General features: G+C 42.8%; 1 protein-coding gene across 1 annotated transcript in view; it reads left to right on the top strand.

The window, feature by feature from the left end:
* DCDC1 (doublecortin domain containing 1) overlaps positions 1-27243 on the top strand; it is a 262271-nt gene that overhangs the window by 2259 nt on the left and 232769 nt on the right. Inside the window, 1 exon segment of the mRNA XM_075567322.1 lies at positions 22776-22963. Within this exon segment, the coding sequence (XP_075423437.1) occupies positions 22776-22963 (188 nt within the window).

Genomic DNA, 27243 nt, shown 5'->3' with positions numbered 1-27243 from the left:
TGAATCCTCGTGGAAACAAATGACTCATTTTTATGCAGATTTTAAGAAAATGTGAAAACGTTTGCAAAGAATGTTTTAAGATATTTGGCCATCTGTACTCTAGAGGTGGACAGACCAGCAACGCATTACCCTGAGTTATTATCATACAGTAACTCTGAATAAAAATGAATAAAAGTCAAAACAATGAATTTCTCAGTAGTTCACACCCTAAACTGCGGACGTTTTCAGCATTTGATGAGACATTTGGTAATAGTAGATTTTTTTTATTGAATAATTTTTAAAAAACTGGTATTAATTGTTATACAGCAGTGTTATAGATTATATATAACATACAAAGGTTCATGAAAAATGCTCTGCCACTGCAATAGTATTGTTTTACAGACAAAGCATGGAGTTTCCTGTAGTTAAAATATATTTTCAAGAGGTTCTACGATTCTCAAAAGGTTGAAAAACACTGCTGTAGTTAATTGTAGATATTCAAATAACTAAATGATGGATTTAACAGTGATTATGCACCATGTGCAAAATCACAGCACAAATCCAGGACATGTTTGTTGCATACAGATACAGAGATATTTTCTACACACGGTCAGTGGTTTCCAACCTTTTATTTTGTTTAAGAAACCCTATAATTATATTGTGAAATTCAGATGGGACCCCAACTGTCTCAAATAGCGTGTCTGAGATCAGAAGCATTGTAAGAAACCCCAACCCTATCTAATAGCGCGTCTGAGATCAGATGCATTGTAAGGAACCCCAACCCTCACTAATAGCGCGTCTGAGATCAGATACATTTTAAATTCTTCTGTATTTGTTAAAATTTTCAAATGACCAGAAAATTGCAGGGAACCCTTTAGGGATCCTCGTGGAACCCAAGGGTTGCTAGGAACCCCAGTTGAAAAACACTGATCAAGATGTGACCCTCCCCGCCCATCTCCTAGGGAGTTTACTTCAAACGTCTCTTAACTTGACAGTGTTGATTACCTTGTCGGGGGGCTGGATATGTGCAGGCTGGGCGTTGGTAATGCAATAATGGGCACCAGGAACTTTATTCATACAAACAGCAGCTATATTAACAATCGATATAGTCTCATTTACATTGTACGCATTACTTGGTGTATAGTCTCATCACTATTCTCTGTGCGTGTGGTCTGTATCCTCTTCCCTAGCTGCCCCCAATCTTGGCCCGGTATGACCGTGCTGAGACGTCACTATATCCTGTTACCTATGTGATCTCGCTGCTGTGTAGCGGCGGAGGTGCTACATCTCCTTTGGGCCCCTGCTGGGCCTGCTACTACTCACTCTCTCTCTCTGTCAGTGGTCAGTATCCCCACCTCGGGTACTGAATGCTATGGTGTGGCCTTCTGAGAGTCAGCTATGGGACCCTCTGCTGGGGCTGCGGCTTGGGGAGCATCTTCTGTGCATTGGCGGCCTCTAAGTGAATCATTAGACTAGTATGGAGTCATCCATGGAGACACTATCTAAACAGGGCGCTGTCCCTAACTACAAAACAAAAAAGGGAATCCTTACCATATATAGCTTAACCCCGTTATAGCGCAATCCGCTACAATGCAGATCATGGTTATAACGCGGTCTCATTATGTGGACCCTGAGCACCGCGTTATAACCGGGTTCAGCTGTACTAGACATATTTATATTATCAACCTATATCCATTATTCAAAGTGAGGTCCCTTACCTGCGACCTAACCTTCTAGAACCCTCTCCCTCCTATATATGTATACTGCAATGCCATCACTATCACTAGACAGATTTAGGCGGGACTGTGACGCCGTGGGGTCATGTTAAGTCACATTGCCATGGCAACGCGACATCACATGACCCCGCAACGTGTCGCTGATGACCAGGTAGGAGCAGATACAGAGGCCTCGCACGGTCCCCCGGCATTTAATTTAAATGCCTTGGGGGAGAGCACAGGACCTCTGCAACCGCCGTGCCACCCCATGACAATCTCGCACCCCCCAGTTTGAGCCCCCATGGCTTAGACAATAGAACAAACTCAACAGTTCCCTTTAAATGTTTAAGGAATGACTTGCATTTGTTTTTAGGAAGTAGAGCTGAGTGAGGACACAGAGTGTGCTATATACTATGCTAATAATCAAATGACTTATTTTTCATTGGGGAACACAATGAATGGTATGAAATGTGTACAATCTCTTGTTGTACTCAACATTTCCTATTACTCTTAATTAATGTTACAGCAAAAACATGCCTGCCCTTTTGGACCCAAAGATATACTGTATTTTCGGAGTAAAAAAGGTCAGAGTAATAACTAGAGACAGGGCTATTGCACAGCATCTGAAGTCATAGCATTTGCTAGGGCATTTAATTGTGTGGTATTACAGGGGGGCTTCTATTCCATATCGAAGTTCATAAGTTCAATGATAGCTATTCAGAAAAAGTACATTGCCCAATTGTTTATATCTGCAGAGGCAATTTAATAGTCATTCCAACACATAACTTTAACGTTTAACATTTTGGCGTTTAAATGTGCACTGTATGATACTGAATGAAAAAATACATGTTTTGTTTGTGTCGCAATTATTTTCATTAAGCGGCGTTAGTAGCTGTTTTGCTGCCAGAAAAAGTAAGGCTGAGCTCCCGGTGGCCGCTGCGGCGTGCGTGCCACACACAAAGCGCAGGCCCCAGTCACTGTGTGCGCGCAAAGCGCGATGACGCGACCGATGGAAGGGAAGACAAGGATTCTGTCTTTCCCTGCAGCGACGCGGTCACATGGTTGACTAGCAACTAATGGTTGTGCAGATAGTATAAACCGTCATGGCCGCACCCCCCATCCGTCCATCATTGCCCCGCACCTGTGCATTCCATTGCTACCCCTAGAACGGCAGATTGCGGCTTTTACCTGTGCATGCACCGCCAGGCACTCTGACGCACGTGCAACCGTGGCCACAGGGGACTTAGCCATAGATACTTTCCCTGGAATCACTAAAGAGAGTTAGTGCCGATTTGATTTGAATAGTAGTTTCCGTACATTGGTGGCTGACTGGCACTAATGCGCTTTAGTGAATTACCCCCTTTTTGGGCCGTGAAAACCTTTAATGGAGCAGCATATAAATTATACAAGGTTTTTTTGGGCATTAGTTTCCAGTACTGCAGAGGTCTCTTCACATATATGGCTGTGTCACCCCAAAATATCACATAAAGTGTCTGTGGAGTTAATACTGGAGTTAGAATTGGAGTTGAATTCTACAAGAAGATCTGGACTCTACACTGCAAAAACAACTACAACTTTGTAACTGTGAGAACTTGACTTTCTAATTGCTGTGATAATTTGTAGTCTTCTTATCCTCCAGTACCTGGAAGTCTCTCCTTCTGCTTCTCACTATGCCCTCCCTGTTGCTTTTTCTATTTACTATTTCCTCACTCCTTTGTAAACATCTCTGTTCTCCCCAACTTCCCCACTCCCATCCTATCCACATTTCTTCATCGCTTATCCCCTCTGCCTGTGCCCACACACTGCACTATTATTTAAACACCTCTTACCCAACAACTTCCTTACCCCTCAATAAAAAGCCCCACACAAATCCTCTATTCACACCCTCTTTCTACAACTTCCTGCTGCTGGGGATCTCTCCTAATCCTGAACCCAGACATAAATACACCTGCTCTCACCCACGCCTCCCTGCCATCTTCTCCCATGCAAGTGGTTTTAACCTTCTGATTTAATCCTGACCAAGCTTAAAACTTGCCCCACAAATCAAGCATCCCAATAGCCTGCACTCATGGCTATTGTCCCACAACCACAGTCACTCCTACCACCCATTGTGACCAAGCACTGCCATCTACTGCACTTATTCTCTCACCTGCTGTCTCTGTAAGTTTCCCATCATACCTCTTAGATTGTAAGCTCTTCGGGGCAGGGATTTCCTTTCCTATTGTCTGATTTTGCTGCGCTTAATGTATTATTATAATTCCCTGTACTGTATTCTTTGTGAAGCGCTGAGTACACTTTTGGCGCTATATAAATAAACACATACATACATACATCTGCAGTCTCACTCTTATGCACAAAAAACCTTGTATGATTGATATGTTGGTCTATTAAAGGTGCAATCCCACAGTCGGCCAGAAAGCATACTTTTATCAGTCTAACTGGCATCCCTAAATAAATGTAACCTCAGTGGTGGGGAGAAGAGAAGGAGGTATGGGCCTGGGGGGGGGGGGTGAGGGGGGGAGGAGAAGAAAGTATGGGCCGGGGGGCAGGGCGGGAGGAGAAGAAGGTATGGGCCAGGAGGGGGTCGAAGGTATGGGGGGGATAGGTAGAGGCTTTGGGGAGGGTAGCTCTGTGGGAGTATAGGTATGGGTATGGTTGTGGGGGGGGGGGGAGTAGGTATGGGCCTTAAGGGGACAGGTATGGGCCTTGGGGTGATGGATGGGGTCTTGGGGGCTAGGTAAATGCCTTGGAGGGGATGGGTATTTGTCTGGGTGGGATAGGTATGTGTCTGGGTGGTATACGTATGAGTCTGGGGTAGATAGGTAGGGGCCTGGAGGGGATAGCTATATGCATGGGGGGATATGTATGGATTTGGTGGCAGGGAGGGGCAGAGAAGGGGCACGGCGCAAAGTGTGAAGGAGGGCAGCAGAACCACGTGTGCCTGCAGGAGGGTGGTGCCGAGGCAATGCCTGCGACCCACAAAAGGCGCACAGATGGGCCGCGTAGGCCTGCGGAAGTCCTGCTGCCGAGGAGCAGAGGGGACGTTAAAGAAGTCAGGCCCTAACTCTCTGTCTAGGCCAGCCGGGCCCCTTTAAACAGACAGGCCCGGGACTCTTTCCTGGCTCACCCCCCCCTTGTCGGCGGCCCTGCCGCTTGCTGCTGTTTTAAAGCATAGGAACCTTCAAAAAAGCCTTGGAAAAAAATAAATAATATCAGAGCACGTTGTATCTTAAGGTTTGCTTTAAAAACATGATACTGTTTAATCATAATAAGCACACCTTATTGGATGTCCATATATTTAAATACAATTAAAAATAGAACAGTGTATTGATTTTGTAAAATAGTTATTTTGTATATTCACTTTTCAGTTACAATTCCTGGCCTGACATTAACAATCAAAGTGGCATAAGAAGAGGACATACATTGCAGGCCATTAATTGCCTCACACTCCGGTGCAAAATCTGAATGAGCAAAAGGTGATAATTTGTAGGTTAAAACGTGTTAAGTAGTTGAAATACATTCTATTTAACTTAATTAGGCATTCTAATGAAAACGTTTCCTTGATGATTAAACTGAAGTCACCTTTTGGACTGCACTTTTGTTTTAAGGGTTTAAAAAAAAAAAACCACACAGGTCAATAAATATTAGCAATTGACAAATATATAAAGATTGTTTGTTTGCATTTGATGTGGAGTACGTGGACCAAGTTATGAATGCTGCGTGGCACGAAGGGTTTGGTATTCTTATAGTATGTTTGCTGTGTAAACATACAGAAATATATACTTTCCGTTTCCTTATATAAGATTCAATCAGAATTACTATATGACAAAGGAAAAGTTCAGTGAAAATAATCTGAGCCTGGTTTCCTATATTTGTGTAATGTTTGTTGGCTGTTAAACAAATCATAATTTGAAACAAACAATGTACATAATGCAAGGGTGCTCAAGCCCCCCCCCCTGCCCCCCAACAGGTCAGGTTTTCAGGATATCCCTGCTTCAGCACAGGTGGCTCAATCAGAGGCGCACGTGTTTTTGGCAACTCTGATAACTGTATAACTTTCACTGTCATAGGACAGTGGTCAACTCCAGTCCTCAAAGGCCACCAACAGGTCAAGTTTTCAGGATATCCCTGCTTCAGCACAGGTGGTGTCAACTGAGCCTCTGATTGAGCCACCTGTGCTGAAGCTGGGATATCCTGAAAACCTGACCTGGGATATTCTGAAAACCTGGAGGGGGTATGGTGGGGGCTTGAGCACGGAGTTGAGCGTCCCTGCTCTACTGCAACAATTTTCCATTTTAAAACAATAGATTTTGTTTGGGATGAAATGAGCCATGTTTGCATTTTTTCTTTTTTTTGCAAAGTTTACGATGTTTAATTCTCATTCTAAATGTGTTAAAATGGAGGGGTGGGGAGGAGGGAAAAAACTGCACGTAAGGACTGAAGATATATATCACAATGAAGGATATAGTCGTTTTCCCTCAAATGAAGTAGAATAATACTTACACATCGATTTGCAAAAGGTATCCATAGTACTGTATTCAGAACCAGCATGGAGACGAACAGCGACATTTCGGCTCCTAACACCGACCTTTGTTCAAGGGAAATCTGTCAGTATTATTCTACTTCACTTGAAGTAAGACTGCTATATCCTTCATAGTGATTAGGGTGCCAGGTGGCTTCTCCAAAAATACTGCACACACTGGTGAAAGGTGCGACGCGCTCGGCACACACACTCACCCCTCTCCCCTCTCTCCACTCCATGCTGTTTCCTCCTCTCCTTTGCGCCACCCCCAGGCTCCTGACACCGCCTCCTGATTGGCTGCATTACCCAGCATCAGACAATCAGTCCCCTAGCAATAGCCCTGCTCTCTCCCTACTCTGAGAAATCCCACGGACCCCCCCAAGCCGGTCAGGTCACTATTTACAGAGAGGTAATACCAGACACATACTTGTCCAGTATTACCGCTCCTTTTTTAACTGGACAGTGTGTCCAAATTCAGGACAGTCCGGTTCAATACTGTAAACCAGGCAACCCTAGTTGTGATATATACCTTCAAAACCTGAACTATAAACATCTGGCATGTTTTAGAAACTTGGAAGAGTAAATAACTAGAGAGTGTACTGGATTTTCTGTCTTAATCCCTGTTTGTAGAGTCATTTTGCCAGAGGTAATGAATCTTAAAGCAATAATATGTACAGCTTTATGTTTTTTTTACGTGCATATATTTTTTAACGTTATATGAAACAAGAGGTCCCCCGAAGCTAAACTGTGACACTCCAAACTATACAGGGACTCCCACCATCCCCCCCCGCCCCCACCACCACCATGTTGCTGAGATATTTAACTTTGAAATTCTAGTCTGCGAGAAACAATGGGATCAGCCTGATAAAATACTACCCCAATAAAAAGCTATGACATCGTCGTGCGATGTCATCGTAGCTTCCTATTGGGTGACCCCACAGCCATCTCTGTTTTTGCTTGCAAGAACTGGCAGAAGTGAAGAATGAAATATCAATTGCTTTCGGCACCGTGGGGACCTCCTGGTTCATACAAGGTAAAAAGAATACTTGATTTTGGGGTGGTTGCAGGTTTAGAAAACAGTGTCCCAGGGATGGTTTCACACTGCCCAGCATTATATAAAATGAAATCATACAGGAACAGTGCATGTATGTCCTGTAATCTACCTGCAAATTACTTAGTCTCCATTCCATTGCCACCAAGACAGTGAATGTTAGTGTGAAAGTGCCATGACGCAGTGAGGTGTGAGGGCGTAACTGTGGGTGACAAGGTGTGCCCTGCTAATCATGTGACTTATTCTCATTAAGGTCAGCCAAAAACCACAGCAGCCTGCTACATAGAAACAAATCATTCGAAGCCCCAAATTGCTCCAAAATTACAGACCTTGGAATGCAAACTGTCATATTACAGTTATACCTACTACTTCTGCCTTCCAACACCGATGTGTCCTGACTGTTGTGGTGGTGTCTGAGTTGGATAGCGGGACTTAAAGTCAGGATGTGTCATTATTAAGTCTTTGTAAGTAGCGCCAGTTGAAATTAAGCAGTCTTATAGTATTACCGTAAACGGAAGCATGTTATTTCATAGGGAGAGATCTTCCACATAAACAGTTGCTTTGCACTCAGACTATCATTGGTGTTGCTACAAGCATGGGATATTTTTTAATGCCAGGGTAGCACAGAAGAGGTTGGATGTGGAAGCACATTGTAAGACAGGGGTTCTCCACTCCAGTCCTCCAGACCCCCCCAACAAGTCAGGTTTTATGGATATCCCTGCGTCAGTACAGGTGACTCAATCAGTGGCTCAGTCGAAGACTGCTTCAGCACTGGTGGCTCAATCGAAGACTGAGCCACTGATTGAGCCACCCGTGCTGAAGCAGGGATATCCTGAAAACCTGACCTGTTGGGGGATCTTGAGTACTGGGGTTGAGAACCCCTGTTGTAAGACATTTCTCATGGGTAGATGTTTTTCTGCCAAGCAACAAGTAAAGTTAAAGAGTGACAAACCTGAGCAGCATTACAGCATTACGTTTATCCCACCCTCCTGCAAAATCGGGGCAAAACACTGATTTATCCAACATGAATATAGCATTGGTTTCAATGGAAATGGTTTTTGTTAATGAAATCAGGCGCCGTTTCTTTGCTCCAGTGTGCATAAATAACCCCCCACAAGGGCGTTAATCTGCCAAAGTCTCCATTCTGACAAACTTGGACTATTCCCGAAGAATGAGATTTCCGAAATAAAAAGTACAGTTGCTTTCAATGGGATTCACTATTTTGATCTGATGCACCAGTATTGCACCAGTATTATACCAGTATTACACCAGTATTACACCAGTGTTACACCCAAGAGGCTTCGATAAATATCTCCCTAAATGTTCTTTTATGAACAGTCTGTACCATCTTGAACATGCCTTAAAAGTGTGCAGCAGAACCACCTTTAGCGCAGTCTTTTTTTAGCTCATTAGCAATTTCTTTAATTAGTTTTCTTAGTGATAGATAGTTAAAGTAACAGACAAGTGACAGATTGTTTGTCTTTAATGATTTTCTTGTTTCAGGCCCATTACAAAGCAATTAGAAATCTGACAGCATTTTCACTCTGCATTACTGATCATCTAAAGTGATGAGAAATGAGAGGTGATGAATATTAATTGTATATTTTCATATGATTATCATAAATTATTACCTTGTCTGATGTGATGCAGGTGAACGCAAGATCAAAGGAGTAAAACGCAGTCAGATATGATAATGTGAAACATTACATGACTGCGTTTATGTCCCGGTGTCAATGTATCTCACGCACTAGATTCGTATTTTTATATTTGTGTCTGGTTAAAATAATGGGCGTGCTTTGAAGCTTGTGCAAGAATGAATAATCAAGTAATGAGGAGTCTTAATAATGTATTGTGTATAATTGATTTAAGCATTTAAAGCTTAATAAAAAAATAATACTTTTACTGAGGTTTCTGGTTTAAATTATGCTGCACTATTTTAGGTGAATTTAGATGCAGTGGATTAATACATTAAAAATAAACATTTGTTTGCTGAAAACGTATTGATGGGGATAAAGTAACCTAATGATCATATCCTTCTTTATAAATGCCAAGAAATGGTACTTGATATTGAAAGAGAAAGATCTCATGCAGCCAAATTTCCAAAGTCCCGCCCGCGGTTTTGTTATTGTAGCTGGTATCCCAGCTTACCTCCGCTATGGGCGGGGGAGCAGCCGGCTTGTCTCGGTGCTTTGGAGCTCCGCGGCGGACGCCGGTTCAGGGTACCGCCATTTTGTAATACTCGCGCATGCGCGATGGAGTTCATGCGCAGTAGCTAATAGTTGCGGCGGCCTTGAGACAGGCTCCGCAAGGGGCTGCAAGTCCCAGCAGCCCCAGGGGCTGCTGACCTTGTGCTGCACATCAGCCAATAGGGCTGCAGGATCCACGTCGAGCAAGATAGGGGATTGGCGTGAACGAAGGGACCACGCCAGTTGGAGCAGGGACTGTGAGGGAGTAGATAGTGTCCGGGTACAAGTGGCTCCCGGACTAGGCCAGATGCCCCCCAGGTTCCATCTAGGCCCTGAGTCACTTCAGCTTGTAGAATGGAGGAGGTGGTGAGCGCACATATGAAATAGATATATAAAGATATGACACAATGTCAGTCACGGCCATGCGTGAGCCCCTTCCTAGGAAATCGTATCTTTTCAGGGATCTTCAATTCACAAAGTGTTAGCCCACGATCACAGATCTTGTTCCTTGTCCCATGTGCCGTCCCAGCAAGGATAATATAGACGGCAAGTTAAAATTATATACGTTTTATTACATAAAAAAGTAAACATAGACTCGCATAGTAAATAGAAAACCTCATCTCCTAGCAGCCGCCTGGATCTGGTCTGACGTGGCGTTCTCCTGCTTCTGCGTCCAGTAGCCGGACCGCGACAGGCAGACACGTGACAGCTACGGTGGCTTTTAGTGTATAAACCTCCTGCACACAGCCGATTAGGAATAACGCGTTTCGGAAAGGATTCCTTCTTCAGATTCTGGACAGGTACTCCAAGTGCACCAACTATAACACCTTCAGTTGTTGTGAAATATTGTAAATATTATTTGTGGCCTAGCCTTGTAGAAACTAATATCACCTCTTATGCATGCAATGAAACAGTACACTGCTGCCCGTGTTTACAGATCTGTTCATTACATAATTATAAGCAAATGCAGTAATGTTGTGTACTATGAACGAAGCGTATGACACAAAACTCTGATTGAACCACCTGTGCTGAATCTGGGACTGATTGAGCCACTTGTGTTGAAGCAGGGATATCCTGAAAACCTGACCTGTTGGGGGGCTTGAGAACTGGAGTTGAGCACCCCTGCCATATTACAGATATGGTTTTATATTCATGATGGAACACAACACTTTCATTAAAAAAAAAAGAAAAGAACGGATAAAAAGCATACATGTAATCATAACAGAAAAGTAAAAAATATTAAGTGCAATTGCTTCACACAGTCACACTTCCCATAATACCTAACAGTTATTATTAAAGCGCGGTGGACCATACAAATGTTGACATGACAATATCACACAGTCATTAAGCCACAATGAACAAGAAGGACAGACAGACTGATAGGAGGTACAGAATAAAGTAATAATGAAGGCTGAGCGTATAGTGCAGAGATAGGTAGGGGACAGCGTAGAATACATATTAGTACATATGTTTGATAATATGAATTTGGGATTAGAAGCAACGTGAGCAAAAATTGGTTTATACAAGTGAACACAAAGCTTGCAGTGCTTTTATACACCTATCATGTTCACATGTTGTTATGTTGCATTGGGTTTGCTTTTGCAAAAGAGAATTTTAAATTGTGTTTTTGTAATTTAAAGCTGCAGACCAAGCAATATCCTACATGTGTTTTTTTTTTTAATAAATCAATTCTGTGCTATGAGAAAATACTTGTAGCATTTTTTTAAAATTAAACACATCCGAATTACATGTTTTTTTTTGTTTTTGTTTGTTTTTGGAACTTCAATTTTAATGATTTTCAAAACAATGCAAACATAGTATATTACAACATGCTGGGAACATCATTTGGAGACAAATCATAAAAAAGCAATTTATCAATATAAAGCATATGTTCTGGGTCCAGAACCAGCTTAATAACAAATGCTATTTTTAGTAAGAAACAATTTTTAGAGTTGTGGAAAAACGTGATTGTCACATTCTGATGCTGTTAAGCTAGACGCTTTTTAAAAAAATGTTAGTCTTTAGTCTTAAATTTTAGACAAAAGCCTCTTGCTTAGTGTAATGTGTAGTACTTTTATTTACTGTTTTTATATGCAAGTCTTTCCATACTGGGTGTGATAAATGAGTAGGAGATTTGAGTGTGAAGTGGGCTAACCATCAAGTTACTGCCATTTGTTCCATAACGCGGTGAAGCCATTTCCATCAATGTACCTGCATCAGGTGTATGAAACGTGTTGAGTGTCTAACTGTTCTTCTGATTCTCCTACCTCGTGCCAGGAGGTTAACTCTCAGACATGACATATTTAAATGATACAATTAAAAGGGAATATTATAAGATGGTGACGACAAACCGTGCCCCTGCTTGCTCCACAAAACAAAGCCTTTGAACGGTGCCCCCTTCCCCCCCAATGTGATACATTGATACCAATTTAGCGCAACGTGAAACTGATGCTCGTAGTCCTTTGTGAACCTTGACACGGCCATAAATCCACTACGTTTTGTAGACCAGAATCAGACATTTGGTCGTGGCCGTTTTGCCGCATCCAAATCGGAGCTTGGCGGCCAAGGGACCCTTCACCGCAGCCGCTCTGCCGCTGGTCACTCACGTTTCGCATTAAGGTAAGTTAACTTAAGGGGTTTTAGCGGTTAGAGTAGCGGGTTAAGGATAGGGGGTTTAGGTAAGAGGTTAAGGTTTAAGGGTAGGGGTAGCTTTAGTATTGCGATTAAGATGAGGAGGCTTTAGGGTTAGGGGCTTACCTTGGCTGTGATACGACCAGGTGGAGAGATGTCCCTGCAGCGACGTGAGTGGTAGCTAAACGCCGACAGCGAATATGTCCTATAGCGGTAGTTACCGTCAAAGAGGAATATTCAGCAAATTCGCCCTGTTGCAAAACGGGTGCAAACAGCAGCACCGTTATTAGCCTGTGTGCTGTGTGCAGCACCGACACTGGGGCTTCAGCCTTAGCCTGTGTATAAAGAGGCGTTTGAAAAACATTTGAAAGAGGTCATTGCATCAAATTAATCTATCTTTCTCTTTCTCTCTCTCCTAAAATCATTAGTGGCACATGTTGGTCTTTCTTACCCATGTTCTTACATTGTGTGCGCGTTTCCTTATTCTCGGTATGGCGTGCATCACGCTCATACATATGAAGCATTGACAAGTATTTGCATCTACTGGCATTTGTATTTTACACCAAGAAAACTTGCCGGACAATTTTGAAACCTTTATCTCGCACAAACGTGGCGTTTGCTTGTAGTGTAATATTACATATCATTTACATATGTGCGCCATAGAAAACATCCAAACTCCGCCTCTGGCTCCGCCCACAGCGTTATTTTTTTCTTTGGCAAAAACTTTATTGTAGCGCACACCACAGAACACAAATTGTTTTTATACATTCACGGACGGAGACGCACTAACTTCTGTGCGGCCGTTTTGCGACAGAGTCGCTTGCAGCGAAGCTTTATACATAGAAAATACCTGTTGAAAGCAATAAATCTGATGCTGTTCTCTTGGCATCTGTTCTCCTCCAGATATGCAGCAGGGAGATTCTGATAAATCACACACCTGGAGAGATCATCACTCATTTCCACCGAGTAAAGCTCTTAATCATTACTAATTGTTAATTAGCAGCTTGCAGATACAGAGATCTGTTACAAATAATTTGAAGGTGTGACATATTTTGCAGTGCTCAATGCTTTCTTGGTAAAAACCTAAAATGAGCAATTTGCAAATGTACATTTTTGATAGACCAATGAGTAGTAAAGAGACAGACACTTCTTGATACAATGCATAATGATACTATTAATGGAAATTATTTAAATCCATGAGAAATTATAGACACATGGTGAGCAATAGTACTATTTTGCTCAATGTTTTACATACTGTATGTAACGGTGTTTCCCCCACCCAATCGCAGATAGGGGCCATTACAGGGTGTGTGGTGCATATACCTGTTGGCAACAGGAGGGCTGAGTCATCCGCCGGTGGTCGTGGGGACACAGGAACAGGCTTCTGGGGTTCATACCCCACATATCTCTTTAGCAGTGCAGCGCCTCCATCTGCCGTAGGCCCCAGGAACTGAAGGTGATCTCCCACGGTAGAACTTATTACCTCTCCCCCCAGTAAGGTCACGCACCATTCAGGAGGTATATTGCATTATTACTACACTCTGCAGTAACGGTTACACGGCAGTCTTCTGCCGATTGCAGTCTGTCATGTCAGCTAATACTGAAGATGGTCCCTGTTCCGTCACTACACGCCAAGGGCACCCGCAGCCATCCTAGCTCTTCCCCACCTCCCTAACCTCCATAGCAGAGGCAGAGGTATGGCCCACACTCACTCTCCCCTGGAGGGAAGAGCACATGGGAAGGCCCCAATTTCAGGCTCCCAATTGTGTGACCTTCCTTCCTCAAGTGGGGGAAGGAACAACCCTAACTTTAGGGCGGTCCTGCCCTTAAGTACAGCCAGGAGGTGGGCACCCCGCTGTCCCAGCTACAACAGGATGTAATACCCCATGCTGTCACTGAAATGCAGTACCAAAGGTGAGGGGGAAAACCCCATTCCAACTACTGGCAACCTGATAGTACCAGGGTTTACTGCCAGCCCATTGGGCACAATAGTAGTCAGGGATGGCCCTACTACATTTATAATCTACCTTACAGATATTCAGACCATCCTACATCCAGAACATCAGGAGGATTCCATGGAGGTCTCCAAGCTATCCTAGCTTGCAAGCAGGACATCTTTTATTATGTTTTAAAATTGGGACAGTATCCCAGTATTAGGGGCTCCCAAGAAAAAGGTGCTAAGTAGCTACACTACATGAAGGAGTAGTCTCCATTGCAGTAATAGGAAGAGACCTGAGTGAGCTGCTGGCAATTACTGGATTATAGGGTCTGTGTCAGGCAGAGCAAGAGGCTCTATTACAGAGATGAGCCAATATCTGACTCATAGTGCTAGAAGTTGAAGGAGATTTTCTAATATGCTAAAACCTGTCCTGTTTCACAAGAGTTGTGAAGAAGTCCTCTTTATTCGTCAACACTCCTCATACAAGCTGGCACGGATCTACAACACCTACTCTGAGATGAAACCAGGTAACAACTGAGCGGCAGACACGGTTGATTCCCCTCCATTTTCACTGCACAACCTATCCCTCCATGTGGGGGGGGGGGGGGAAGGGGGGCATAGGCATGTTACACTTTAAACCTGTCCTGTTGGGACCTCTTGAGGACTGAAGTGGAGAACCTCTGAGTTAACCATTACCTGTCCGACACCCAACAGCTTCAGCTGTTAACAAGCTTGTCCCTGTTACAATGCCCCATAGACCTACATCAGTGGTTCTCAACGTTGTTCGAGTATTGCACCTCTGGAGGATATTTAAAATCAGACCGTACCCAACCATCCTTCTTACATACTTCATATTCACCTTAATTCTCTACACACTCCACATTCACCTCCCTTTTTCACAGACCACGCTCACACTTCTTCTCATCGGCGGGACGCACTGGCCGGCACAGTATTATTTCCCTGTGAGAGCCAGCACCCTGGTTGAGAAGCACTGACCTAGACAAACAAAATGCTGAAGCTGTGAAATTATAAATGTGCAGGTGTTAATTTACAAAAGCAAAACTACATTCTTCCCCTTTTTTTTCTCTTATTTTAATATGTAAAGCATGTGACAGTGTATAATTCTACATTCTTGCCTAAGCTGGCAGTCGTTTGGTGCCCCTGTTATAAATCGGTAAAAAGCCTGATTGTGTGCCCAACGAAATGGCCGCCTTCTAACTTTGTGCGGCAGCCTGTAAAATGCTGCAGCTGATATATAACATTATATTACTAAGTGTAACACATTATTGTTACAGCTTTCAGAGTAATAGACAGTCTGCTCTTTGGAACACAGCAACAGATCGGTTTGTGATACTTTGTTGACAAAGGGCAGAGCTGAAAAAGGTATGTATCAGAGCCAGTTTCAAAAGAGGAAGTGGATATGACTTTCTAAATGGTTGCTGTAGTAACCAAAGGATGATCAGTCCAAGTAAAAAAATTCATAAAAAATGACAGAAGTTAAAAAAAAAAAAAAAACCCAGACGGTATTATCTAATTCAGAACTGATTTATTGTAAAGAAAAAAAAGAAAAACAACTTCTAGGATTTTCATGTTTTTGCTGCTTTAAGTAAAATTGTTAGTGTTTCCTTCTCTTAAGTATTGGAAACAGTCTCAAATCCCAAGAAAGCCAGTAAAATAGAGTTTAAGTTTGCTCAGCTCTGAGAATAATTAATTTTTATATAGTTTATATTATACTGTAAGTACTTTGCTGCCATTCAAATTTTAATCTAGGTTGCCTTTTTTTTCTCTTTCTTTCTTTGCTTCACTTGACACAAACCAGATCTATTATATTTTTGCTTCAGTTGACACAGACCGAAAATGACCGCAGCCCGTGCTGATCACACGCGTGTAAAACATCATGCACCTTTATGCATTTGTGTCTACCGAGAGGAATCGTCTGCCACAAAATAACTGGGAATGTTTATACACTACCTCTTGCAGTAACAATAACCCACCTGAGGTCAGGCCAATCTCATGAGACTAATCCCCAGCAAAACCGTCTTCACCTTGATTGGGAAGAGATACGCTCCACCCCCCTCGCTTGGGAAGACTGAGGCCGGGATACACTGAGTTTCAATAGGAAAATCAGAGGTCGATCCTACATTAACTGCTATTGACTTGAATGGCCGTTAAACTGGGTTGAGCTTGAACACCTCTTATCGAAGCTTAGTAAATCTTCCCCTTAGTGACTAAGAGAAGACGAAACCACACTGGCTGCACATTATATTAGCGCCTGTCACAGGCTGAGTGACGCCCAGTAACCCCATATCCCGGTGTGTAACTGTTACCCATGTACCGTGTAATCATTATACCCTACCCCCTGTTATTCATGCTTTGTCAATACTGAAATATTTTTCTGTGATGCTAATAAAGTTTATTTGATTTGAGTATCCAAGTAAGCGCAGAAAAACTGGTAATCAACAAGTTAATGTTCTGCTCACACCCTGCGCTATGTCCATTAATGGCGCTATATAAATAAAGACATACAATACACCCCACACCTGCAATAATTTCATGGCTCCAGATGACAGTGGAAGATGCTTGGTGTGGTGTCCGTTTTGCACCGTCCATCTCAGCTGATTGTTTTATGGAGAGCTCTCGGGTCTTTGGGTACCGCAGCCTTTAGGAAAGCTGTAATAACAAAAACCTGCCCAGTCTGGGTTTGATAATAAATAGCTGGTTACCAACTGTAAACAGAGGAAACCTGACAAAATTGTAGCACATTGCAGCTCTTACATCAAATATAGCATTTTATACAAAAAAAATCAAGGTGCGCATGCTACCCAGCACTCCACCCACCAATCTCAATCATAATGCCCCATATAGGGAATCCTGAATGGTCATAAATTGCCAAATACATAAGAGAACATGGCTACATAACATTGGAGTAAGAGTGGGAATGGAAAAGTTTTAATCAAGATAGGAACTTGCCTCAGGTGGATTCCATTCTTCTATGCTCAAAGAACAGCCATCTAAAAAGCAGTTTGTATTTAGGTCTTGATCATGCAGTGACTAATAGCCCTTTAATGTCAGCTTCAGCCTTTTAGTATCAGGAAACGTGCAAACAGTTTGGCCAGATCCACAAAGCTTTGTTACGTGACTTAATTTCATGTTACCCCAACTCAGGGGTCTCAAACTCAAGGGACACCAGCAGGCCAGCACTTATGCACAGACTGAGCCACTGATTAAGCCACCTGTGCTGTGGCAGGCACTGATTGAGCCACCTGTGCAGAGGCAGGCACTGAGTGTCCCACTAGTGCTGAAGCAGGGACTGATTAAGCCACCTGTGCTGAAGCAGGGATATCCATAAAGAAAAAAAAAATGATTTGAGCTCAAGGGCAGGCACTAAATGTTACGGCAAGGCAGTAACAATGTAATTTTAAATGTGTCATCGGGTGACAGCTTAGAGGATAAAGTCACTTGTGATTCAATGTTGAATTGAAAGTTGCCAAATGTGTTGAATACCAGAGAAAATACGAGCATATGTGGGGTGTATAACTGACAGAACGGTTATCCCATGAGGGTAAAGCCTAGAAGGTAAATAAATTACCTGAACTCAAAGTTTAGCTCCCGACTGTCTCACCCATGCCTCCAGTCTTAATGGTGAGGGGTTTGTTTCCTGACCCTGTCTGTACACCGTCTCCGGTTCAGCTGGCTGTCTTGCGGTGATCCGTCTTGCAGCAGGAGTCAACGCAATGAATCTGTGAAGCCTCAGCGCGTCGCTTGTTTTTTAACATGTAAGGAATAAACATATTTTTTATTTTTCATCATCCCGGTGAGTTTCTAACTTTTTTCACTGTCCTACCAATCATCTGTGCTTGTGTTGAGGGATATCCATAAACCCTGATCTGTTGGTGGCCCTTGAGGACTGAGTTTGAGACCCTTGCCCTAACTCAACATCACATTATGGCTAATGGTGTATCTTCAAAGCACAATAACATAATGTGAAGTTATGTTTTCTCTTGTAAAGAGCATTGCTTTAACTATACAGGCATACCCCGGTTTAAGGACACTCACTTTAAGTACACTCACGAGTAAGGACATATCGCCAATAGGCAAACGGCAGCTCGCGCATGCGCCTGTCAGCACGTCCTGCACAGCAATACCGACTCCCTACCTGTACCGAAGCTGTGCGCAAGCGGGGAGACTATAGAGCCTGTTACAAATGCGTTATTTACATCAGTTATGCACATATATGACGATTGCAGTACAGTACATGCATCGATAAGTGGAAAAAGGTAGTGCTTCACTTTAAGTACATTTTCGCTTTACATACATGCTTCGGTCCCATTGCGTACGTTAATGCGGGGTATGCCTGTAATGTGGTAATGAGATGCAAATGAGACGTTACGTTAGTTAGGTCATACCTAAAGTTCACCTCTGCTTTCTTTCTCAACTTGAGCTGAAGACATATCTCAGGGTCTGGATCAGAGTACAGTAACGCTAAGACGTACTTAACGCCTCGTTTTTGTAAGAAAACGCAATGTTATGTTGCAATATTGTCACATTACAGTTGCAGTTCAAGCTCTCGTTTAAAAAAAAAATGTTTCATACAATATGTGCATCAAAACAATCCGCACACTGACAAGTGATAAGCTAAGTTGCCGATTGATACGTTCTCATGTGATCGATCGGCGAAGATTCAACTCGGGGTTTAGTAAATGCATCTTGGGTCTTCTTCTGCTGCACTGACAGCCAAAGTTCTGTGGGGAAGATCATGTGACCAGGCAGGCACTAGATTCAATTGGTTCACTGTTAGGGAGAGGGCAGGGCTCAAAAAGACGATGCTGTTTCAGAAGAGGAAGGAGATGTGACTTTGTAAATGGTTGCTATAGGAACAAAAATGCTTGTTACATTATAATACATTCAAAATGTCATTAAAAAAAATATATATTCTACAAGTATTCTCTTAGAACTGATTCACTGCTTTGGGGGACATTCCCTGCAACATTCAGTTTAATTATGTTATGGTTTGTTTGTTAGGTAATGTGATAGTATCCTTAAACAGATTAACTTTCCAACATAATTAGAAACATATAACCTTTAAAGTATATTAAAGTACTGAGATCTGCATTTCAGGATTTTTCAGACTCCCACCCTGCAGGGTTAATGTAGAAATATTTGATGGCAGTTGCTACAACATCTTGATTGACCCCCAACCCCACTGTAAATACCAAAGCAATGTGGGCTGTTGTTTTTTTTTCCCAGCATCTCAGGCTTAAAATTGCTTCTTTCTCTTGACACTCAGTTCAACTTCTGAATGTAAATATGTAATGTTCAAAATTTAGAATAATTAATTACAGCGTGTCAATCAGTGACTCAGTCGAAAGTTGAGCTGTACCTGGATATCCTTAAAACCTGACCGATTTGGTGGCCCTTGGGGACTGGAGTTGTCCACTCCTGCACAAGTGTTTCTGTAGCTATCGGTGACATTTTGTATGTAGAGTAATGTTGATTTCTGTTTTATACTACTGCATGTCCGTATGCAAATGTTCTAATTAATAAACTAAAAAAAAAAAGGGAATACGAATGTTCCTCCATGCAGGAATTGGGGTTTCTGCCCATCATTTACAATAGTGCAGTATTGGAAAGTAAATGGCTATTAGTAAAATTCCGGTATGACTTTGCCAGAGTTCATTAAAACAAAAATGTGAAGGGAAGGGTAATTATTCCATTTTATTTCTTTATGCTTCTGGGTTTGTATGCTCTTTTTCCAGGTAGTGCATCAATGTGTAATTTATAGAAATTGTAAAGACAAAATATGGAACCGAAAAAGATCAGGAACATACCTTTCTGCAGATGTTTTTTTCTGCTTAGTTAGGTAAATGTTAAATCTAAAAGGTGCAATTTTTCAGTGCCTGACATACTTCATCAATCCTAATTTGTGAAATTGTTCATTCGATGTTTCAAAGTCTGTATGAGAGAAAGATGTTCATCTGATTTAACTTTAAGGCAAGAAAAAAATTAACTCTTTCGGAACCCAGTTTTCATAGCATTAGATTGGAACTTAAATTCATTAAAGGGATGTAAAAAAAAAGGTTCTTACAGTATGCATAAAGTTCTATTTTTGAAGTGGTACTGCATCATGGGCGGGCCAACTTCAGTCCTCATGAGCCACCAACTGGTCAGGTTTTCAGGAAATCCCTGCTTCAGCACAGAGGGCTCTATCAGTGGCTCAGTGAAAGACTGACAGGAATAATGACTAAGTCAAAGACTGAACCACTAATTGAGCCCCCTGTGCTGAAGTAGGAATATTCTGAAAACCTGACCTGTTGACGGTCCTTGAGGACTGGAGTTTGCTACCCCTGTACTAGAGGGTACTGGAAAGCTATATTGTCTATTTACAAACCATGAGTACCACTACTTTTTTATTTACCAATACACACGTTCTCTTAATTTGTAAAGAACAAGGAATTTAAGGCATTAAGGCTCTCTCAGTTTCTGTTTTTAAGACATGAGCAGGTATCATTGATTTTAAAACCAAATCCAATGAGGTTTGTGTCATTTCTTGATTTTACACAATCTTAGGGCTGATGTCTGTGATTGTGGGGGTAGTCATAGGTCTCTCCCAATCGCTTTCAATGAATCCAGCGCCACTTCTCCCATTCTTCTTGTCACTGCAGCATCCACCACTCTCCCCTTGTCTCTATCATCACCTCTAATCCTAGGGTGGGCTCTCTTTTCAGGCCTAACCCATACGTACCCCCAGGCCAAAAGTCTATTTCTATTCCACGTCACATTGGTTCCTCACAAGTAGCAGCATTCCTCCCCAAATCACGTAATTATCATCCCAATTCGCATAATTCCCATCCCAAATCGCATTCCCATCCCAAATCGCATTGTCATCCAAAGTCACGTCGTTCCTCCCAAATTGCATCATTCCGATCCCTAGTCACATCATTCCCTTCCCAAATCGCATTATTCTCATCCCAACTTGCATCATTTCACCCAAGTCCCATGATTCCCATCCCTGGTTGCATTATTCCCATCCCTAGTCGCATTATTCCCATCCCTAGTCACATCATTCCCATCCCTAGTCACATCATTCCCATCCCTAGTCACATCATTCCCATCCCTAGTCACATTATTCCCATCCCTGGTAACATCATTCCCATCCCTAGTCCCATGATTCCCATCCCTAGTCGCATTATTCCCATCCCTAGTCACATCATTCCCATCCCTAGTCACATCATTCCCATCCCTGGTCACATCATTCCCATCCCTGGTCACATCATTCCCATCCCTAGTCACATCATTCCCATCCCTAGTCGCATTATTTCTATCCCTAGTCGCATTATTCCAATCCCTAGTCGCATTATTCCAATCCCTAGTCGCATTATTCCAATCCCTAGTCGCATTATTCCAATCCCTAGTCACATTATTCCCATCCCTAGTCGCATTATTCCCATCCCTAGTCACATCATTCCAATCTCTAGTCGCATCATTCCCATCCCTAGTCGCATTATTCCAATCCCTAGTCACATCATTCCCATCCCTAGTCACATCATTCCCATCCCTAGTCACATAATTCCCATCCCTAGTCACATCATTCCCATCCCTAGTCGCATTATTCCAATCCCTAGTCGCATTATTCCAATCCCTAGTCGCATTATTCCAATCCCTAGTCGCATTATTCCCATCCCTAGTCACATCATTCCCATCCCTAGTCACATTATTCCCATCCCTAGTCACATTATTCCCATCCCTAGTCGCATCATTCCCATTCCTAGTCGCATCATTCCCATCCCTAGTCGCATCATTCCCATCCCTAGTCGCATTATTCCAATCCCTAGTCGCATTATTCCAACCCCTAGTCACATCATTCCCATCCCTAGTCGCATCATTCCCATTCCTAGTCGCATCATCCCTAGTCGCATCATTCAATCCCTAGTCGCATTATTCCAATCCCTAGTCGCATTATTCCCATCCCTAGTCGCATTATTCCAACCCCTAGTCACATCATTCCCATCCTTAGTCGCATCATTCCCATTCCTAGTCGCATCATCCCTAGTTGCATCATTCAATCCCTAGTCACATTATTCCAATCCCTAGTCGCATCATTCCCATCCCTAGTCGCATCATTCCCACCCCTAGTCGCATCATTCCCACCCCTAGTCGCATCATTCCCACCCCTAGTTGCATCATTCCCACCCCTAGTCACATTATTCCCACCCCTAGTCACATTATTCCCATCCCTAGTCGCATTATTCCCATCCCTAGTCACATTATTCCCACCCCTAGTCACATTATTCCCACCCCTAGTCGCATCATTCCCATCCCTAGTCACATTATTCCCATCCCTAGTCACATTATTCCCACCCCTAGTCGCATCATTCCCACCCCTAGTCGCATCATTCCCATCCCTAGTCACATTATTACCACCCCATGTCACATTATTCCCACCCCTAGTCGCATCATTCCCATCCCTAGTCACATTATTCCCATCCCTAGTCACATTATTCCCATCCCTAGTCACATCATTCCCATCCCTAGTCACATTATTCCCACCCCTAGTCACATTATTCCCACCCCTAGTCTCATTATACCATAGGTCAAACACACAACTTCTTTTTTTAGGGCACTTTAGCCTCTGTATTTTTTTTAAATACCACAGTACAATATGACACCTGCACACTCTAATAACAGGATCTATACTGCTTGGTGAGCATACAAAAAGAAAATCATTCATCATTTTCAACATTTGTTTTCACAGGAAATGGCCAATTACAAAAGACCTGTAAGTGCCTGCTCAGTTGGGAGCCGATTGTCTGGAACTTCTTTACATAGTACCTATCTCTCCTCATCAACGAGCTCACAGCCAAGGAGCTTGGAAGATGTTCTGGTGAAAGAATATTTGGAGAAGGTTGAAAGACCATCTACGAAACCGCAGCTCTTGCCACAGTAAGATTTGTTATTCTATTCTGTGGCATGGTAAAGCCCGAGCCGCTGATTGAGCCACCTGTGCTGAAGCACGGATATCCCTAATACCTGGCCTGTTAGTGGCCCTTGAGGAGCAGAGTTAGCCACCCCTGGTGTAGCAAATGTATCAATTTCCAACACAGTAGCACATGACATCAGGCCACATGGCTCTTTATATACTGCCACTGTCACAGAATGTTGCAGTAATGCGTCAAAAATGTTGCGCCTTTGTCTGTTTCTCGCATGTTCCCAAGCAATGTACAATTAAACATGTCACAAAAAGGCAAAATGTGGAGGAAAAAAACTGCAGACAATTTTGTGAAGCTTTGAAGACATTTGAACAACTTTAGCATGAATCCATATATTACCCCCATGCGAATCCCCGTGCAAAATGCTCCATACGGGGTCAGATCCTCAGAAATCCGGTAAATTTGAGCGAATAACAATCATTACCGAAATCGGGAGCGTACGTTATTTTTCTTATTATTATTATTATCGGGTATTCTCAAAGCTAATGAGAAGCACAAATAACGCAAGATAATAAAAGTAGCAGCGATATTAATGGTGATTTTCACGTCTCAGAGACACGTTCTCCAATACACTACACATGCGTATTAGTTAAACTTTAACGCGCATTAATAACGCATGCGATAAAGACGCATTACTCGTGCGTTACCAAAAGCTAGTGCAAATCTTGTTAGAATATTGAGAAATGTAACATTTTTACACTTATTAACTTTTTCCATTATTTACAGTGTCCTTCCTTTATTTTTTTTGCAAGCAGCAATACGACATTTCCCCTTTCTCCTTCTTATTTGTACATGTTAAGCATGCGGCAATGTATTATTCTACATTCTTACCTAAACTGGCAATCGTGTGGTGCTCCTGTTCTAAATCTGTAAAAATCCCGATTGTGTGACTAACATAATGGCTGCTTCAGTCAGTGTAACTCAGTAGCTACAATGTATCCTTATATTACTACGGCAACATTGACTATTGTTACAGTTTGCAGCTCAAACTGCTGGGAACATTGGCGACAAATTATCACAAAACAGGAAAGTGTTAGGCCTCGGACATGGTATGGCAGACAGCGTGGAAGCGTCCGCACGCTGAGTGAATAGACTGCCTTTAGGCAGTGTTCGCTTCCATGTGGCGTGTGCGCGCGTTGCGTGAGAAATCAGTTAAACTGATTTCTCAACGCGACAGACATGTCACGTGAGCGGCTCGCCCAATGAGGGTGAACCAGCTCCGTGACGTCACTGGGAACGCCCCCAGGAACGCCCCCCACGGCCGCCTGGTATGGCCAGGGAAAGCACCCGCTTTCCCTCAGCCTCCGCACGGGCTGCAGCACCATGCCCGAGGCCTTACAAAGATCTGGCACTGCTGGGGATGTGGGCTAAAACCTGCGATAGAAATCAAGGGATGCGTTAAAACTCATTAAAAATGGCATTAAGCGTTGAATGAAAACAAAATTAAAAAATACAGTAAGGCCAGGTCCCCGCTGCCCGCTATGGGGACAAGTGTGATGTCATTGACTCTATTATCAAACTTAACTTCTACTGCACAGTACTGTACAGCCTTCCAGTACTTACACACGTATACTGCCTTTCAGTACTCACACACACACACACACACACACACACACACACACACACACACACACACACACACACACACACACACTGCCTTTCAGTACTTACACACACACACACGTATACTGCCTTTCAGTACTGTGCAGTGGAAGTTAAGTTTGATAATAGAGTCAATGACAGCACACCAATCCTATGGTGTAGCAGGTAAAGAATCGCTACTAGTGTATGAAGGGTCATTGGTTCGATTCCTGCATGGTATGCTAAAATTATTAGTGCAGGGGGGAGGTGTGTGTGTCCATTAGCAATAAAGCATTGAATGTTAAGAAGAAAAAAAAACTTGGAGATGTGCACCGCGCACGTGGACTCAGGGAGAGAGGAGACAGCTGCAGCCCATTGCCCGGACGAAGTACATTTCCTAGACACTACCATTACTATAAAGAATAACCAACTACAGACCTCTATATACCACAAACCTACAGACAGAGCTAGCTGTTTGAGGGACAACAGCTTCCACCCCACACACACTAATCATGCTACATCTACAGTCAAGCCATATGATACAACCGGATTTGCTCTGACACAGTAGACAGAGGCCAGCGGATTACAGCCTTGAGATTGGATTTCATAAACTGTGGATATAACCACAGAATTGTAGACCAGCAATTCCACAAAGCAACCAGAATACCAAGAAGTGATATTCTTGAATACAGAAAGAAAGAGACAAGCGACAGGGTACCTTTTGGGGATCACATATAACCCACACCTAGAAGCCCTACACAAGATCGCCAGGGAACTACAACCCATTCTCCAAGAAGATACAAGACTGCAACAGATCTTCCCTGATTATCATACAGACAACCTCATAATCTCAAGGAAATGATGGTGAGGAGTAAAGTATTCAACAATACAACTGAATGCGGGACAAAACCATGCCAGGACGCAAGATGCAAAATCTGTGCAATGCTCCACACAGCGGGTACAATACAAATACCACACAGGAATCTGGAGTACAAAATCAGAGGAAGGTTCACCTGTTCCTCCAGCAATGTCGTGTACCTTTATCATGTGCATGAAATGTCCAGGAGGCTGCTACTACATAGGTGAGATGAGACAGGAGCTAAATAAGAGAATGAATCTGCATCGCCACAGCATCACACGCGGAACAAGAGACAGTCCTGTCTGCGAACATTTCTCTGACTCTGGCCATAATATGAACGATCTGAAGGTGGCCATACTCAAAGGTAATCTTAGAACACCGAAAGAGAGACGGTTGCACGAATACAAATTTATGAGACTGTTCAGGACACTCACTGGTGGCCTAAACTGAGACTGCAGCTTCATGAGTCACTACCCTGACACAAGAGAAATCTCTTTCCATGAGTGCTAAAGCCCATGTCTATTAATATCGCGCTGTATGAATGCACCTATCTCTCACACACGTGTACTATGTAATTATATGCCTATATACCAACAGGGACTAAATAGTAGCCACACATGTGAACAGAAATGCAACACCCTCTTACTTTCCAACACCTAGCCACACCATTGTTATACACTCCCCTTCCACACACACCTTTTGTAAAGCGCTGTATACACTGTGGGCGCTTTATTAATCAAGATCTATACACGCGCACACACACACACACACACACACATACACACACACATACACACATGCATGCGTTCCCTTACATCCCAAGCATTCAGGGACCATTTTACAACTTAAGTCCTAAATTGCATACTGCACAGGGGGGAGGGGTAGGCTTCACCAACAGATAACATTTCAGTTGCTTTGTTTCTAAGAAAGTTTTTTGGCTTAATCAATTGTAACATCGCCCGAAGAAGAGATCAGTGTATCTCGAAAGCTCGCACAAATAAAAGCATTTTGTTAGCCACAGAACGGTATCATCTATTTATTTTTTATTATATATATATATATATATATATTTTTATATATATATATCTTTGTATGACACATGTAACTTTTTGTAATGAAAGGGTTACATCCTATACTCATTAAATTGCTTTTAGGCTATTCCCAGAAACGACTCGATGATAATCTGGGTTTGGATGTGAGTAGCGCCAGCTTTTGGAAGGTCTTACATATCGCAGCGTTGTTCCGTTCATGTGAGCGCATGGGAAGTCTGAGGATCTGCATTGTTAGGTAAACTGCTCATCACCATATGATTTGCATATGAGTGAGCAAACCGTCCGTTAAAATGTATCGGCGCGATATTTTTGGTACTTTAGCAAGATTATCGTAACGCAAATCCCCCCCCCCCCCCCCTCTGGACACGCAAAATGGCAATAACGTAACGAATCAAATCAAAATTTAACGCACTTCTGAGGTTGCATCCCCTTGTCTCCTAAATGCAAAAGTAGCGTGAAAAACAGTGCAAGAACCAGAGCCATATGCACCAAAGAAAAGGAATCCCATTGAATGCAACAGGATTTTTTTGGGCAGTTCTTTGGCACAAACTTTGCTGCAGTTTTGCAGCCGGAGACCTTAGTAAAATAACCCCCATTCTCCCATATTGGCAAAGATTCAAAGCTTCCATCCAGCACTGGAACACACCATGAACTCCATTCAAGTCAATCGGCTGGGTGGTATCTTATGTCAGCAGACTGCCTAGCAAATATGGACCGTTGTGCACATTGTCAGTCACATAT

Source organism: Ascaphus truei, chromosome 12, assembly GCF_040206685.1.
Source record: "Ascaphus truei isolate aAscTru1 chromosome 12, aAscTru1.hap1, whole genome shotgun sequence".
Lineage (NCBI taxonomy): Eukaryota > Metazoa > Chordata > Amphibia > Anura > Ascaphidae > Ascaphus > Ascaphus truei.
This window is presented reverse-complemented; position numbering and strand designations above follow the sequence as displayed.